We start from the raw sequence: 18,535 nt of genomic DNA, 5'->3' as shown, positions 1-18,535 counted from the left end.
ACCTTCAAAGGTTTGCTTATGAAACACGGTCCTATGACATTAAATCTTTTTAAGTAATAGCAACTAAATTATGAATATTTTTTTAGGTTTGCTTGTGAAGCCAATATAATATAGATCTATCAAATCAAATATTTGATTGTAGATCAAGTTGAATAATTCCTATATTGTTTATATACCTTGCTCTGATGCGTTGCTCTCTTTCATAAAAAGAGGAAAGAAGAAAAAAGTATGTACACTGCTATCACAATAAATATGCGGAGACTTTTTGGAAGAAATATTATAAGTTATATCTATCTAATGAATAGTTACTTGGCCACGCCCCTCTAAAGCAACGTTGCATCAGATTTCCGCAATTTCCGGGCACGTCACTAGCCAGCCGGCTCCTGAGAATTCACAATAGCAGACACGTTTACCTTGAAGTTATCTCTGCCGAGAATCGTTTTGGGTTGGAATGGCCGATGATAGTGTGGTGGGCAAAATGAGCGAAATGCAAGTAGACGAAGGGAAAAAGGTGATTATTCAAATGGGCATTATAAAGACCTAACTTTTTTAGCAGCTAGCCTAACTATTAGCAATCTGTCAGCTTCATGCTGTCACAGCCTTGCGTTAGCTACTGTAGCTAGCGCGAATATTAAGCTAAATTCTCTATTTTACACTTCCAGAAACCACAAGATAGGTTCCGATGAATCCCCATATGAAAGGACCTGTATGGACCGCTTTCGTTTCTGAAATATAACAGATTTTACAGCTACATAATGGCTCGAAAACGTTTGCAAGTTATCGTTGCATTCACATTATGTGAATACATATTCTGTGTTAATCGATTTATTTTTACCTTGCCAGAAAGGAGCTGGGGGTGGCAAAGACGGATCGAAGAAGAAGGCTAAAGGTAGTGCAGGAGGAGACTCTGCTGCAAAGGGGGAGGTGAGTTTCATCCATAATTTCTAATCACTTTTGTCATTCATGTATGATGACGAAAGTGTAGCATACAGCAGGGCATTATAGGAGGGTATTGTCATACAATGAGACACACACAGCCACAGTTACACGGACATGCACACGGGCACACTGATGTTCAACCATGTTTTCCTCATCATCATGCTGCATTTGTTGTTGTGTTTCAGCTCTCCCCTCCACCAACGTACATTGAGGAGCGTCTCTCTCTCTACACAACGCTTAAAGCTGAGCACGACGCGCTGCAGGCCCAGAGGGCTGAGAGTGACAGCAAGCCCATCAAGGTGACCCTGCCCGATGGTAAAGTGGTGGATGGTGAATCCTGGAAGACCACCCCCTATCAAGTGGCCGCTGGTATTAGGTCAGTTTGGGACATGTTTTGCAAGTTTGAACCTTATTCACTGCTATTCTTTCTTCATGGCTCACCTAGTATAACTTGAGGGCTCCAATGCTATCTTTGGGATCAATGTTCTTCCCCATCCGACAATGAGTGCACACACACACACACACACACACACACACACACACACACACACACACACACACACACACACACACACACACACACACACCTTTCTTTTGAGTTGGTTATTCGAAAGGAAAAGTCCTTACAAATGGATTACACTCAAGGTCATTTTTTATTTACGTTTATTTTTTTCCTTCAGTCAAGGTCTTGCTGACAACACTGTAATTGCTAAAGTGAACAACAGCGTCTGGGATCTGGATAGACCACTGGAGGAGGATTGCAGCCTACAGCTGCTAAAGTTTGATGATGACGAGGCCCAGGCGGTGAGAATTTTTGACAATATTATTCATATTATTATTAGTATTCAATAGCAGACGCAGTATGAAGATACAAAAGAAGCGAAGGCTTAAATATTGGGTTCATTTGCAGTTCATCCAATCCTCAGAAGCAATGTTGCATCAGCATCGCATTACCGGGTACCGTTGCCGGAGATAGTGTCGTAGACAGGGTTCACAGTTCATCCTTATCACTAACACAGTTAATGTATAAAATAATTTAACTGCATTGCAAAAAGTACAGTATGCATCCTGAAATGATTTGCTTCAAGGCCCTTGAAACTGCGTCACCTTGCAAAAATAAATGGAGTCATGTAGCTGTTCATTAATGATGGGATGCAGGTACAGCTGTGCCCTGAAACCAGAGTAGACCCCATTTAATAATAAACAACAATAATGTGCAAACACTCACTCCTTGACGAGGGCATTCTAATAGTGGGGCGTGGTTGCCAGCATTCTTGACAACCAAGCCCAGAATGTGGTTTGTTTTTCTCTCTCAACAACTAGGGTGGTGTGAGATTTGAATGTGGTCTTGTGCATGAGAAAACACTTTCACACCAACTGTCTAGCTTCCGGGAATAAAAAGCAGCATATAAATCATTGTTTTCTGTATCAGTAAGGCCATGAAATTAAAACGCAATGAATAAATAATGGAACAGATGCTTCTTTGCTCTAGGACATCCGTGTTTTTTTTCGCCTTCCCGCAGGTCTACTGGCATTCCAGTGCCCACATCATGGGAGAAGCCATGGAGAGGGTTTACGGGGGCTGTCTTTGTTACGGGCCTCCCATTGAAAGTGGCTTCTACTACGACATGTTCCTTGAAAACAGCGAGTAAGTCCTAGAGGGCCTTGTGATTGGCTGTTTTGCTGCTTGATCAGTTGTTTTTTCAAATGTGATTGTTTTAATTTTTCTGTGTATTACGCTAATGGGGCCGGCCGTCAAGGCGTGGATATTGTACATAACACTCGCGTTGTCAAACTGGATTTGTTTTTTTTAATTGGCATGATCATCCAGTCAACAGGCTTGGCCATGATGCTTCAAACGAGGGGATTATTATTGCACTTTATTGAAGCATATTTCTAGAATACAAATGTTCCAGAATGTTCCAGAGAAAATCTAAACAATATTCACAGAAAAAAATGTAATTTGTTTGACCTTGAGGGGATGCGTTTCCACTCCGAGGCACGCTTAAGTTTGCTGTCTAATTAATTCCTAAATCCCGTTATTGGGTCATTTTATGCTAATGCAACCGGGGGCCGCTTTTAGCTAGCGATGTACAGTGTTATTTTGACTTTGCAAAAGACTTGCGCAATGTCATTTTGAAATTGCATAAGCCCTCAACTCGGAAATCAGATATTTTTTAATTAATTATTATTTCAATAAATATAGCTACTGGATGGAGGCTGCTAAGAATCTGTGGCAGAAACAGATACACCCTCTGAGACGGATTTGGCAGTTTTTTCCTTCCCAGTCAGTGGGATAGTCAGACTTCATAAACTCACGTTTGCAAAGTTCTTGGACGGAGTTCCAACTATTCGCACATGAAAGACTCTTTCAAACTCGTTTGAGATTGGCTTTTCTTTCATCACTTCCCTTGAATGTAGATCACAACCTTTCACTCTTTCCATTGGTGAAGTTCTGCAAGCTTGCAGACTTTGCCTTTGTGACAATGCTTATGACTGTATGTTATCAGTTCCTGAAACTGCTGCAGACTCAATTAATGTAGCTGGACTAGGCATGCTATTAGGACTTGTACATCAGAATGCATCATGGGATGTTTTCATGGCGATACTCCACCACTTTGAGACGACCCAAGAGTGTTGTTGTACAGTAAAATCCTAAATAAACTTAAACGTACCGTAACCTAAGCTACAGCTGTGCGATATAGACTTCCTTTCTCGTTTGAGCTTTGCTTTTCTTTTCATCACTTCCCTTGAACGTGGATTGCATTCTTTTGAATCTCGATCCGTCTCGGACTGTTGAGGAGGGTCGATTGTCGTTGCCTGTTGTACTCCTGTGTTTGTTTTTGTAATCGCCAAGCATGTATAGTGAACGTAAAGCAAGGTCCAACTGACTTAAAATACTGCCGTGAGGTAAAACAGCGATAGGACGATAGAGGGACATATCCATTTATAGAGATTTCTCTCTCCATCAAGAGAGATTTCTCCCTTCTGCCGAGAGGTGAAAGAGAAATCTCTTATCAAGAGCGATTTCTCGGTTTTTCTCTCGCCCTTTTGTTACTTGTTTGAATGCAGAAGCTCATCTAAACTGTTCCCCTTGCAGAGGAGTTTCAAGCAATGACTTTCCGGGGCTAGAGAACCTGTGCAAGAAGATCATCAAGGAGAAGCAGCCGTTTGAGAGACTGGAGATAAAGAAGGAGACCCTGCTGGATATGTTTAAGGTTAGTGTGCACGTTTGACGAAGCAAGAGTACGCTATTTACACAATCTGGGCTTGGCACAAGTAAGCACCAAGGAAAGGCAAGTTTATTTATATTATTTATTTAAAACATTGATGGCTATGCAATGTGCTTTACCACAGAATATGTATACATAAGAATAAAAACCAACATAATCTACATTCCATTTGTTCAAGTATAAATTAATTATTAGTCTATAAATGACCATGAGATGAATAAATACGTTACATATTTTTTATGTTTATTTATTGATTCTACCGGCATACAAGCACTCTTCTGCAAACATCCTCTCTGTGCACAGCGACTTTGACTTTGCTTTCTCAAACCACTTTCTGTTTCCACCACACCCTCGTTCAACAGTACAACAAGTTCAAGTGTCGTATCCTCAACGAAAAAGTCACCACTCCAACCACCACTGTTTATAGGTTAGTCCACAGCCTAGCCTTTTTGAATATCTACATGCTTCGTGAAATTGAAGTGCTTTCTCCATCGTCCTTCATTTATTCATGCTTAGGAAATAATTGGGTTTTACTTCTAGAATAGCCCTTGTTCGAAATATAGTTTTAAGTAGGACAGTGTTTCCCATACATAGACCATTGTGTGGCGCGGCGCCACAGAATCAACATCGAGCGCCACGAATTGATTGTCTTTTTATTTTTTATTATTATTATTATTATTATTATTATTATATATATATATATATATATTTTTTAATAACGCGATTTGGAAATCTAAAAATCGTTCCGTCCATTCATCTCTGCATAGCACTCGTTCCCCCTGTCATTCACACACACACACACACACACACACACACACACACACACACACACACACACACACACACACACACACACACACACACACACACACACACACACACACACACACACACACACACACACACACACACACACACACACACACAGAGAGAGAGACAGAGCGAGAACGACGATGCTAACACATGAACACACACACACACACGGAGCGAGAACGACGATGCTAACACATGAACCCACCGATGTCGCTTAGCAACCGGACACGCTGGGGTTGTTAAGTTACCGGACTACTGAAACTACTACGGAGTGATAATAACAAAGACGTGAATCAGGCAATAAATCCAATTTCCTTGACAGCGGTAAGGTTCGGTGTGCATTAAAGTACAGATGGAGTGGACCAATTGCGAACTACTGCAGCTGCTCCAAGTTAAACCCCAAACTAATCTGAATAATTATTTATAGCGGACTACACCACCTATTCTATTCCGCATAGAATTCTATTCCGAACCGATTGAGGCGTATATATATATGATACTTTTCTATTCCGATTGAGCTGTTCTTCCACATCTATGCAAATCAGATGTGACCGCATGTAAACGCGGAGTTACATGCACACTCACTGACGGCCACGTCGCCGTGTCGCAGACGTCAGTGAGTGCGCCGCCGCCCCACCGCCGCACCACACATTGGTCCTTGGTCTGTGGGAAACACTGTAGGATATTATTGACCTGACATGAACTCCGGTTCGCTTATTTTCTTTTTGCATTTACCAGCCCTTTTTCGCAGTTCAGGGATTATTATGTGAAGTTTCGTTTTTGTAAGGTTTAATTAGCATAATAATAATTACTGACACTCACCCAACCCTGCACTCTTCAATGATCCCCCTGAACCAGTTCCATTCCAGTACACCTTGTTAAGCGGGTATCGTGTGTGTGTGTGTGTGTGTGTGTGTGTGTGTGTGTGTGTGTGTGTGTGTGTGTGTGTGTGTGTGTGTGTGTGTGTGTGTGTGTGTGTGTGTGTGTGTGTGTGTGTGTGTGTGTGTGTGTGTGTTGTAGGTGTGGTCCTCTCATCGACCTTTGCCGAGGTCCGCATGTGCGACACACTGGCAAGATTAAAGCCCTGAAAATCCACAAGGTAAACGCAACGTTTATCTCCTTCCGATGTGTAAAAGGTGTAGCGCTATGCCATTGATTACACACCAGATGTAAACTAAATGTATTATACAGTTGAAGGTGCTGCAGGTAAGAGGTAAATCCATCTTGCCTGTCAATAACGGGTGAACGAAATGCGACACCTTCTCACTGGTGGAGGAACACGGGCAGAGAGGATGGGGACATATTGTTGGCGTTCCACGTTCAAAATATGAATCTTTTCCGCTCCACTCTCTTCCCATCTCTCAAATCGTACCTACAGTACCTTTTTTAATATGCAGGATAAAAGTTGGTATTTCTGTCCCGAGAATGGCCGCTATAAAAGTGTACCCCGGTCCTCTAGAGCTCCTCCACATACTGGGAGGGGAAGGCGGACATGGAGACCCTGCAGAGGATCTACGGGATCTCCTTCCCGGACACCAAGCTGCTCAAGGAGTGGGAGCAGTTCCAGGAGGAGGCCAAGAACCGGGACCACCGCAAACTTGGCCGGGTATGGGCGCACCGTCTCTCCCGTTCCCTTTCACCGCTGTGTGTAGGCGCTGTACCGCGGTGCTACGGACGAGAAGGTCATTTCACACTCCGATCGCAGGCGGCGTGTTGAGATTCCCACCGGGACGTTGTAACCGCAGTAACCGTGTTTCCTAACCGCCATGTATACATCGAACCCCAATTATACCGCCGTGCGTTCCCCCGGTGTGCGCAGCCAGGTTACAACACCCAGTGATGTACTGTTGATCCATGTTAGCGCATGTTAGTTCACTGCTTCAACCGACCCTGGTTGTGTTAAACTCGTGCCTGGTTCTGTTCACGTGGTTACTCTGCCCAAACAGTCTCTCTGTGCCAGTCGACCTACTAATGGATGCAAGTTGCAAAAGTGGAAATGAAGGGGTCTTGTCCCGCGTGCCTTCTCTTTAGGAGCAGGACCTCTTCTTCTTCCACGACCTGAGCCCGGGGAGCTGCTTCTTCCTGCCCAAAGGGGCCTTCATCTACAACACCCTGGTCCAGTTCATCCGAGTGAGTCCCAGCTCGCCGCACGCACTAGGTGGAAGACGGAGAAACATTGGTTCTATTGACATCGGCGCTCTCCTTTGAAAACCGGTGTGACTTTTCTTATTCTTTATTCAGCAACGGGTGTGATGAAAGATCATGCACTACTGTTGTCAGTTCACTTTGCATTTCACTCTGCAAGAGAGGTCTTGACAAGTTCCTTAAATGTACTCGGTTATATTTTAATGTAGTCCAAGTAAATTCTGGACCTGGGCCTGATGTCAAAAATATTTCATAGAAAACCTGAACATCTCTCCCATTTATCTTTTGGAATAACACGCCCTTTTCCACCATTGGCAGAGTGAGTACAAGAAGAGGGGCTTCCAGGAAGTAGTCACGCCCAACATTTACAACAGCAAGCTGTGGCAGACCTCCGGCCACTGGCAGCACTACAGTGAGAACATGTTCTCCTTCGAGGTGGAGAAGGAAACCTACGCCCTCAAGCCCATGAACTGCCCCGGACACTGGTAAAGCACGGCGGCCAGACGAGTCTCTTAACAGCCACGTAGCGATCGACACATCGCCAGGGAAATGTATTTGAATCTTTTTCTCAAAATGTTATGAACGCGTTTTTTGGGGGATATGTTCTCTAGCACGTCAAGTTAATTGTAAAAAAGTCATGATACATGTTATAATACATGCACAATGACGATTATGCTAACGATGATGATGAGGATGATGATAATCATTTCGAGTTATATTTGGGTCGGTTCGGTGTTAATTTTAACCGCTTGTCGTCGTCGTCCCCCCCCGTCCCCCCGCCCCCCCCCCCAGTCTGATGTTCGACCACCGGCCGCGCTCCTGGAGGGAGCTGCCCCTCCGCCTAGCCGACTTCGGGGTGCTGCACCGGAACGAGCTGTCGGGAGCGCTGACCGGTCTGACCCGCGTGCGCCGCTTCCAGCAGGACGACGCCCATATCTTCTGCACCATGGACCAGGTAGGACCTCTGATGGGGCGCCCTCACACACACCCTGCACTGGCGCTCAACGGTTTGGGGAAATAATCCAATTGTGATTGCTTCGACCAATTGCATGATGCTGCATTGAACTAGATTGCAATTTAGTATGCACATTTTTCTTTTTGAAGTTCCTTATGTTCTGTATTATTCACTAAACACAAGCAATAAATCATTCTGTAGTATGACCAACATGAAATTGCCAGCAGTCGACATATAAACTGCTCTTTCCTTTAGGCCAGGCCTATGTGTGCAGATGAATTGATCCATGAATTGATTATTATAACATCTTTATATATCATAACTATTGAATTGTATTGAATATAAAAAAAAAATATGTTGCAATTTGCCAATCGCGTTCTATTACATCGTGATGTCGGTTTGAAATCAATTAATCGTTCAGGTAGACTCGGTCCGGTTCAGGGGCTAAGACAACGCTCTGTTGCCTCGTTTCCATTTGGTGCGGTTGGCGTTGACTGGGCTGCGCTTTGTAAGGCAAACCGTTTGATGTAAACTCATGTCAGGATGGCGAAGGGTTCTGTCATTTGTTGGAGCGAAACTCCAAGGGGTACTCGCGCCTCTTTGTTGTGGACAATAATAGCGCAGCAACAACAACTTTTTACTGTCTTGTGTTTTTTTCACTTTTGCTTTGTTTGTCCCTTCAAATAAAAATAACCCCATTTCCCCTATTCAGTCACTGAATAATTTAGAAACCTCAGTGTTATTGTGAGAGAGCACAACATTGCTTTATATAGACGTGCAACCATATTTCGATGAGTGCTTTCAACTCCTGATTGCACCACATCAGACGTCTCATTTGAACATGAAAGTTCCCGCATATACTGCCTCAGTTTGTAGGAAAAGTGTATATTCAACCCACAATGCATTGTTGTTTGATGCGCTTCCTATAGTTGTGTCGGATCACGTTCACACCTCAAGCCACCTCATTAAGTTAAATTTAAAGCAGAACAAGACCCCAGTTTTCAAGTTGTGAGTAGAGTTTGTTTGACCGTACCGGAGATCAAGTGAGAGTTCGCACCATCGTAAACAAACGGTACTATTCGGGGAAACGCTCCAGGGTTGGAATCACATGGCAGAGGTGTGAAAGCACCCTCATTTTTCAGGTCCTTGGATTTTTCACCTCTGCTGGAAGGAAACGCTTCAAACAAATACCAACATGTTTTAATTATAAACGGCTCATAAAGGTGAATGAATATCACAGGGGAGAAGTACATGACAAAAATATGGCAAGGAAATGTATAAGATAAGATTAACAAAGATATTGCAGGGTTGTTACTCTAGGTTGGTAGAGGGTGTCATTTTTATTGAATTCTGTAGCTGGAGTATCTCAAAATATCCTTTCTACTGTGTGGTCTTATCTTTTTCTGGAAATTATGTCCAACAATAATTGTAATTAGGCTCGTCTGACAGTCAATGCAAAAAAAGAAATCCATTTTGGATTTGTCACCTTCGTAAATTGCTGCTGTCTTTTCACTGGCATACAAACGTGAAGAGTTGTCTTTCCAATTGGAGGCAGCGCAAATGCACAGACCCCCATCACACCCCCACACACACACACACGCACACACTGTGTCAGTTATGTCAGCAGTTAGATGGTACAATTACTCGTCTGTTCCGAATTAAAGTTGCGCAAGCTGCCTCTAAATGACATGCAGTTCACGGTCTGCGCGGGTTTGAAAAGGTTACAGCAATGACAATTGTCTTCTTAATGATGTGTTTAGAGTCGGATGACAGACACATTATGTCCCTAGATGGAAACGTGGGTTCAGCACCGCATGTGTACGAACTGTATGAAAAGTTGGAGCCTAATGGCTTGCAGCCCTTGAGACCGATGTAACGGCGACATCTAGTTTAAACGCAGAAAGTTTTTCCAGTGTTTACCGTCACTTCTTCTCTTCCGAGCTTATTTAGCAGAAGCTTTTATCCAGAGAGACTAACGGTGAAAATAATACACATTATAATGAGCAGGTATGTGTGAGTGCGTCTTCCTCAAGGATGCCTAGAGGTACACTGTGGACATGGCGGGAATTGAACGCAGAACCCTTTCTCGCTGGGAGTAGGAGCACCCTGCCATCCACTAAGCTCCCCCGCCCCCTCCACCGAGCCACATGAAGGCCGACGTCTCCATGTGATTCGTCCTCAGATCGAGGAGGAGATCAAGGGCTGCCTGGACTTCCTGCGTACCGTGTACCACGTGTTTGGCTTCACCTTCAAGCTGAAGCTCAGCACTCGGCCCGAGAAGTTCCTGGGGGAGCCCGAGGTGTGGGACAAGGCAGAGAAGGTGAGCAGGGGAACCATATGGAGGTCGTTCTCATTTTGATTCGGTTTTTCGGGGTCTGTCTCTAGCTTCGCCTCGCTAGGCTTTTGCAAGGCGAAGAGGCAGTTTTGAAGTCTCGTGGGTGGAATTACGACAAATATTTATTGGCAAGTATTAATTTAGCTCAACTTTAATTATTCAAAGGTAAACGCAAGCCAAGCTTGACTAACTACCGCTGTGTAGCATTGTAGACATGCTCTGACTGATGCTACAAATGGAAAACATAATAATGATAGAATGCGTATTGTATTGTTAATTAGTCCCCAGGTGCTTTTTCAATCGGCTGCATGCGATTTGCCGTACAAACATATCGATTTTCTGCAGATTTACGTCAATTATAACATTGAGAATAAACACTATTATTGCAATTTATATTTTCTCTTTCCTAGAAATGCAAATGTGTTCTGTGAACAGTGTTGAAGAAGTACGAAGAAATCGTAATGCATTGCAAAGAGTTTGGTCACTTGTCGATAACGATTGTTAAACCATTGCAGCAACTGGAGAACAGCCTGATCGAGTTTGGTGAGAAGTGGATTCTCAACCCAGGCGACGGAGCCTTCTACGGTCCAAAGGTACGCCCAAACAGCCACGCCACTTACGCCTCAAACACAGAAACCCCAATTATGTCTCAGAAACCACCACCCGCTGAGGCCCCTAAAACAGAAGCTCAACTAACGCCTCACAAATCAGCAGTGCCAATTATGTCAACAAAAGAAAAAAGCAACCCCACCAAAGCCTCAGAAACAGCAACCCTTTTAAAGCCTCAAAAGACAGCAACGGCACCGAAGCATATGGAAGGATCCAAACTGTCATTTTCCTCCTCTTTCCTCCTTTCTATTTCGCTCGCAGATCGACATCGAGATCAAAGACGCGATCGGCCGCTACCACCAGTGCGCCACCATCCAGCTGGACTTCCAGCTGCCCATCCGCTTCAACCTGAGCTTCGTCAGGTACAACACTGCATATCTTCTCTGCCCCCCCCCCCCCCTCCCTCCCTCTGAGGATGCCAGCCGCCTCACACTCTGGGGGGGGGGGACGGTTTTTCGATAGAGATGAATAAAGATAGCCTTGATGATTCAGTGCGAGGTGTTCATGGTGTCGCAGTGGCCATGAATTAGATTGGCATGCTGCAGTATGACACGTGACACACACACACACACACACACACACACACACACACACACACACACACACACACACACACACACACACACACACACACACACACACAGCCCCACACACACACAGCCCCACACACACACAGCCCCCTGCGGTAAACCGTGACAGTTGGTATTACCAGGAGTAACTGTGCCTGTGATTTATTTATGGTACTTATTGTGTTACGGTTCCCGTGTGTTGTACATATTGTGCAACTCACTTGTTTGCATCCCTCTCGTATTCTGCCCCTTTTCCCCCCATTCTCCGCGGCCTCTGTTCCTGTTTGTCGTGCAGCCACGACGGCGATGACAAGAAGAGGCCGGTCATCATCCACCGAGCGATCCTGGGGTCCGTCGAGAGGATGATTGCTATTCTGACGGAGAACTACGGCGGCAAATGGTTCGCATCACTAATCACCGCCATTGTGTTTTTTTTTCTATGTTTTTTATGCAGATTTGTGTATCAGGTTGACACCAACGCTGGCTTATTATTCATGCGGGCGGGAGGACCTCAAAGTGCTCTTGTTGACTTTATAACAAATTCCACCCTGGGAATGTACTGTTTGTTTCGTTGCAGCGGGTTAAAACCCGTTTTTGTTTTTTCCTTAAACGACAATGAAAAAACGCCTCGTTATAATCTCCATATTTAAGCGGCATAAACAAATCAGAGGGCTGCTCTATTGTTGCCGGCGTAAACACTTGAGCTCCCCGCGGACGCCATCTTGTCTGGGCCGCGGCGCCCGAGACGCTGAATGTAAATGTGGCCTTTGTCTCACCATCACAGGCCTCTGTGGCTCTCTCCCCGCCAAGTCATGGTCGTACCGGTGGGACCCACCTGCGAGGAGTACGCCCAGAAGGTAAACCAGGCCGCCCCCCAATGTCACGGGCTCAACCATTTTAAAAACACCCCGCACGAGTTGGAATTAGTTGGGTCATTTCTCTGTACCGTTTTTGTGTAACAAATGCGCTCCGGATGAATTCAAAGGAATAGCACTCGAAAGGGGAAAGGACAATCAAACAAGAACCACGACCACGAGGTTAGGATGCACACGGGGCTGGGGGGGTCGGGTTGGTGGGTGGGGGGGGTGGGAAGAGTGTTCCGTTTGGGGGAGTCAGGTGCGTTTGGTGCGGGAGGGTATTGGGATTGAATCGAGGCGGCTGCTGCTGCGGCGGCGGCGGCGGCGGCGGCGGCGGCGGCCGGATATAAGGTCGCGCCGCCAAACGGAATAGCCTTTTAAAGGGAGCCGGCGATGAGGGCCCGCGTGAAGAGCATGTCTCTTTTGAGATGCGGCGCGACCGCCGCCTCCAGTCCTCGGGGACGGCGCTCCAGACGCAAGGTGCCCCGATATTCCACGCGTCGGATCGTCTCGGCTCTCGAGACGAGGAGAAGGACGCCCTTAGAAAAAAACAAGAGCGAACACGTCTGCTCTAATAGCGCCGGAGAGACGTCTTCCTCTACGCCTCCTTCTTTGCATAGTCATCGGTGCGTTGTTGTAGCTTAGCATGCGTGGGCTTGTGTGTGTGTGTGTGTGTGTGTGTGTGTGTGTGTGTGTGTGTGTGTGTGTGTGTGTGTGTGTGTGTGTGTGTGTGTGTGTGTGTGTGTGTGTGTGTGTGTGTGTGTGTGTGTGTGTGTGTGTGTGTGTGTGTCTCAGGTCCAGAAGGAGTTCCACGCCGCCGGGCTCATGACTGACGTGGACGTGGACCCTGGCTGCACGCTGAACAAAAAGATACGCAACGCTCAGCTGGCCCAGTACAACTTCATCCTGGGTCCGTCACGAACCACTCCGTCTCCGGGTTACCCCTCTTCTGCTTCTGTCCACGCTCGCTCGCTCGCACTCTCTGTTCTACTTTCAACGTCTCCCTTCCCCTTCAATCTGTCTCTGTATCTCTCTTGCTCCCTCTCTTGTCTTTCTCTCCCCCCCCCCCCCTCACTCATCCCCTCGCTCTCTCCCCCCCCCCCCCCCCCCCCCCCCTATTTATATGTCTCTGTCTACAGCTCTCGCTCTCTCTCCCTGTCTGCCTCTCTCTCTTTCTGTATCGTGTGTCTGCACCATCACAACCGCTAACCAATTACCTTTTTTTTTTTTTCTCCCCCCCCCATCCTTCCTCGCATCGCTGCCCTACTTGTGGGGCTGAAGTGGTGGGAGAGAAGGAGAGGACCAGCGACACGGTGAACGTGCGCACCCGCGACAACAAGGTCCATGGCGAACGCAGCGTGAAGGACTGCCTGGACCGCCTTCTGCAGCTCAAATCTTCCCGGAGTCGGAACGCCGAGGAGGAATTCTGAGGAGCCTTTTTTTCTTTTCTTTTTTTTTTTTTTTTGCTTAATCCTAAACTTCAGCTTTTTGGGGTCATTTAGGTCTGTCGGGAGTGGGGTTAAAGGAACAAACAGTTGACTGGTCTTGAATGATTCAATCAAATTTTCTATGGAAAACATCTGATCAAATTTCAGTTTCTTCCTGTCTGTATGCCACGTGAACGTCAATGTCACTCCAATGTCATCGCCTTCATGCAATGAAATTCCCGCTCTGCTCGCAAAGACAAACACATTTCGCAGCTTTACACAATCATTCTGTGCAATGAAGATATAATTCATCTTGTGCTCGTCTAACTGTTTCATAAAGCTCCTAGCTGTTAGGAGCTAACGGTTTCATAAAGCTCTTAACTGTTGCATAAATCAGGAATATGAATATGATGATGTGTCATGTGGACTTAATGACCGTTTATATGTCTCCTCTTCAGGGAATTGTTCACGAGTTATACTTTTGATACAATTAAACCATTTCACCTTTAGTGAGTGTTGGCTGGCTCAATGCTGTCTGCACATTTTTTCTGCTGGACGAATCGAATCTATGAAATTAGTTGGAGATTGAGCCTGTAACTTAAAGAATCATATGGTGCAGGGTCTTCCCTATGTGTGTCAGCGTTGCCTTTATATCAGTGTTTCAAACCATTTGTTTTCATTAAGTCCAAATAGAACCAATGTATATCAAATGATTTGCAGTTATTAGGCCTGTGGGCCTATATAGAAGATGGATGGTCTTTGTTGGACATCTCTGGAAATGTGGCTTTGCCTTCTCAGTCCATAAAAAGGTATTACACAAAAGACAAATATGTATCAAACTTCATACGATGATGAATCAAAGAATATATAATGAAATATAGTTGAATAATAGGCTTCTGGTTTGACAATGATTACGGTTCTTCATTCATGGAGATAATCAGCAGACATTTACCGACAAGGAGATGGATGGGGATCACCAAATACCAATGGGGAATCATTTTTCATAATGATTAATATATGTTCATCAGTCAAAAATAAATAGGCTAACATTCAGACTGAATAGCTTAATCAAAGATGTGTATTATTTTATGCTTAGAGCGTAAAGATGCAGCCCTTTGAAACGCACATATTTGGGTTGGTTTGATTTTAAAAGTTAATCCTATAGCAAATCCGGTTATTAATTAATTAAATTAATTCATTTATTATACACGACTCGATCTTCTAGCTCACAGCCAATCATAGCGTCGTCGTTGTAATTAGCTAATTTCGACGCACACCTATGTCAGCCGCACCTCTGTATTAAATAAGGCAAGTTGGTATTTTTTATTGTTATAAGACTGAAATATATTGTGATTTTGTTTTTTGTGGAGCGAAGCTACCGATTTATAAAAATTACCCGCCGTTGCTTGGTTGTGTTTTTGAGTAATCTTGTCAAACGTGGCCTGCAACTGGGGAGCAGCGAGCAACCCAATTGGTTTTAGGCCTATTGTAGGAGCTGGTTGAAGCGGTTGCAATGTGTTTGGGCTGTTGGCTTCAGGTGAGCCTCGTTATGGATTAATGCACCGCACATACTACTCTCCTTATCTCCTCCCAAACAGACTCTTGCTATCGAAGTCCGGGTTTTTCCCCCTCAAACTCTACATGCATTCCACCGGTGTTGCCAACACGGATTTACTGATATTCACTGCACTGAAGAGTTTGCCCCATGCAGTCCTTTGATCTGGTGGTTCTAGTGCTCCGGTTCCTTGCCTGTTGTCGTACAGCTCTACTCAAATGTCAGTTCCATGATACTCAGCCACACTTTGTCACGCTCTGCCTGTACCAACAGTAACACAACTCAGTCTACTATAAGATGATTCCCTGTCGGTAGAAACCCCCCCCCTTGTAGTTCACATCATGAACACCATGATGCTCTTATGTTCCAACAAATCACCCAGCTATCATGCAGCCCATCTAGCTAGTTCAAGAGTACTAGGAGGCTCGCTTAATCGGTCGATAACCCCCAAATGTTCTCTCAGTGATCAAGTATGTTGCCATCTTTCGAGTGAAGAGGGACGTTTAGACAAGTGGCCATGGTGCAGAGAATGAGGTGAGAACTGATAAACATGTTGTCCTTTTAAAGGGAGGCCACCAATCAAACAACCACCGACTACTCGACTAGCACCCGTCTTCGTGGAAGGTTGGCCGACGTCAGATAGTCTCTTTTGGGAATATCTTAACTGAGTCAGGCATTTTGTAGTTGTAGCACTTCATTGCTTCAATAGAACTCATCCTCGCATTTAAATCTACACAATAATCTGCTAAATCTAAGTGCAATGACCCGAGTCTCGTCCCAGATGTAACGGAATTTTGGGGTATTTGAATGCCCTTCAAATTCATATTTATAAGGAAAAAAGCCCTCTCTTTCCAGCAGTGGTTCAACATTGAGGTCTCTCCTGGGCTGAAGGGAGAGGTGCCATGCAGATTCCCTGACTGGCCTGGCCTGGAGCAATGGGGGCTGTAGACTTGTTACCGAAGGTAAGCACGCATCGCTCCATTATAACCAGGGTGGCAGATAATCAGCTCTAATGGCCGTATTCTGATCGATGCGTAGCCGTGGATCTGCAGCTTTATAGTCTGTCGATGGAACTTATAGTCTGTCGATGGAACTAGTTACTGAAATAACTAGACTTGGTACTGACAATTGAATGTATTGCCACATGCATGTTATTTAACATGGGTGTGTATAAGCAGACTGGGCCGTAATCGTGGTGTAGTCACCAGATGTCTACATTTGGTGATCAAAATGTAATCTAAATCTTCCAGCAACATTATTTATATCCAACATCCACTAGAGATGGTGGATGGTGCATGAAGACGGAACAAGTGAATCCCACTTGTGTGGCTTGGGTCGCATGTCGAACAGAAAGTGACCTACACCCCATACACTGGTTCCAACTGATGACCTTAGCTGGAAGCCTTCCTTTAAAGAGTTTCCTTTACCCCACTGGTGTTTTTGAGTTTCAAACTCTATAGGTCAATGCATCAGAGATGAGGACATTTAACAATTGTTGCGCCATAAATAAACCTGCCTTTCTTTTTCAAATTGTTGTGTGTATTTATGTTTCACAAATCCTTGGGGAAACAAGCATTATTGGAAACACAAGAAGCGTAGTGGATTGTTCTAAAAGCTAGCCAACCATGCAATCTGTATTGAATTTTGAACAATTCCAGGGGTTTTGGGGAGAACAAGTAAGCAAAGTGTAACAATTGACTGGCCAGCACAGTGTTAAACGGTTACCTTGGTCACAGGGGGACCAGTCCAGCTCCACACCTTTGATCCTGATTCAACCTTCCTAGATAATCTTTCACTGGTCATGCATCTTGAGCATAAGCCCCTTTGTTTTCGGGCTCCAGATTATGAAGTTTGATAGCAGCTCCTGGTATAACTCAACGTTTCCACATTTCTTATCCGATTTTGGGGCGCTTCGGCACGTTGTGGCACATTTGAGAGTTTAATTTAATTAAAAGTTTGGCTTGTTCCCAGGTTCTGTGCTCAGTGTATCCCAACTAATGAGGCCTTGATTTCAATTTAATTCAAGTCGCCTGGAAGCCTCGGTAACCCCAGTGGTCCTCCCCACATCAGCCTCCGATTGAGAGCCAACCCTGCTGCTCCTGTAGCACTGGAGCTCCATGAACTTTTGGCAACAACATCGAGCCCACATCTAAAAGGAACAAGGTCATTCTGTTTGTGATCATGTGTTGGGGGAATTGTGCCCACGTATTTGTTGAGCATGTGTAACATGCAAGTTGTTAAATGGCGAGACAATAATTAAGGCTGATTGTTCCTTTCAGATTTTTTTTATGGTAAAAAGAAAATTGCCCCATGACTCGCCTCATCAAGCCATTAAGGAGGCATATAACTAAATTATGAAATGGTCATTTGTAAATGATTGTTATTTTTCCATGACTACTGAATACTCACTAATTACAAGAATGCCAGAATTACTGTTATCATAACCTGTCAATACAATCCAAATACAACTTTTCATGTGAATGATTCAATGATTCATAGATTTATTCTGGATTTTATCAACACATTTCCTTTTGCTCAATTTGCTTTTAAACAATAGGTGTTATCGGATGAAAAGCTGCAGAATATCCCCCATAGAATTAATGCTGTTTTCTTTAGCTGCGGCAAATCAAAGTGTGATTCCTTTTATTCTTTACCAAGTAATTGTTTTAATGTGCTGGAAAATTGCTTCAGTCAATCCATTTAAAGGCTGCCTGCATACATCTGCACAAAGTTAATCATATCATGGATTCTGTTATACTTGACATGTTTGTTGGTTCACATTTACGATAATATATTGCTTATATACAATTTCCACGTGTTGAAATATGGTTTACTTTTAAGTAGTGAGCTGTAAGGGGTAAAACAGTAATCCAAGTTATCGTCATTCTAAAGTGAATCCGCATTAACGTGGCCAGTAGGTGGCATACCTGTGCCAAAAAACAAATGCCACGGGTCCATTTCGATGGAGAGTGGCGGAGGAAAACATTTTGATTAGGGGTTATTGAAGAAGTCAATAGAGGACGGAACGGGTCAACATTGGTGTGAGGCGTGCAGGAAGCGGCCGCCGTTAACTCCTGCTTCCCCAGTCTCTGCCAGAG

General features: G+C 44.6%; 1 protein-coding gene and 1 long non-coding RNA gene across 3 annotated transcripts; both read left to right on the top strand.

The window, feature by feature from the left end:
- Positions 1-336: 336 nt before the first annotated feature.
- Positions 337-14,391, top strand: tars1 (threonyl-tRNA synthetase 1). Its single transcript, XM_060055140.1, has 19 exons — positions 337-511; positions 844-924; positions 1,125-1,315; positions 1,620-1,743; positions 2,463-2,587; positions 4,040-4,157; positions 4,535-4,599; positions 6,006-6,084; positions 6,445-6,591; positions 7,017-7,115; positions 7,449-7,615; positions 7,923-8,085; positions 10,268-10,405; positions 10,936-11,013; positions 11,291-11,391; positions 11,894-11,998; positions 12,383-12,455; positions 13,251-13,365; positions 13,737-14,391. Exons 1-19 carry the CDS (start codon positions 452-454, stop codon positions 13,883-13,885), a joined length of 2,178 nt encoding a protein of 725 aa, XP_059911123.1. The 5' UTR covers positions 337-451; the 3' UTR covers positions 13,886-14,391.
- A 1,038-nt stretch (positions 14,392-15,429) lies between these two features.
- LOC132460102 (uncharacterized) lies at positions 15,430-17,921 on the top strand. Of its 2 annotated transcripts, none has more exons than XR_009526343.1 (3): positions 15,430-15,657; positions 16,296-16,399; positions 17,464-17,921. It is a non-coding gene; the product is annotated as an uncharacterized LOC132460102 (long non-coding RNA). The 2 variants fall into 2 exon arrangements; XR_009526342.1 differs by lacking the exon at positions 15,430-15,657 and adding an exon at positions 15,674-16,061 and having other exon boundaries at positions 16,293-16,399.
- Positions 17,922-18,535: the final 614 nt, after the last annotated feature.

The sequence above is a fragment of the Gadus macrocephalus genome, chromosome 6, assembly GCF_031168955.1.
Source record: "Gadus macrocephalus chromosome 6, ASM3116895v1".
Lineage (NCBI taxonomy): Eukaryota > Metazoa > Chordata > Actinopteri > Gadiformes > Gadidae > Gadus > Gadus macrocephalus.
The sequence above is the reverse complement of the archived record's forward strand: the minus strand, read 5'-3'. Positions and strand labels throughout refer to the sequence as shown.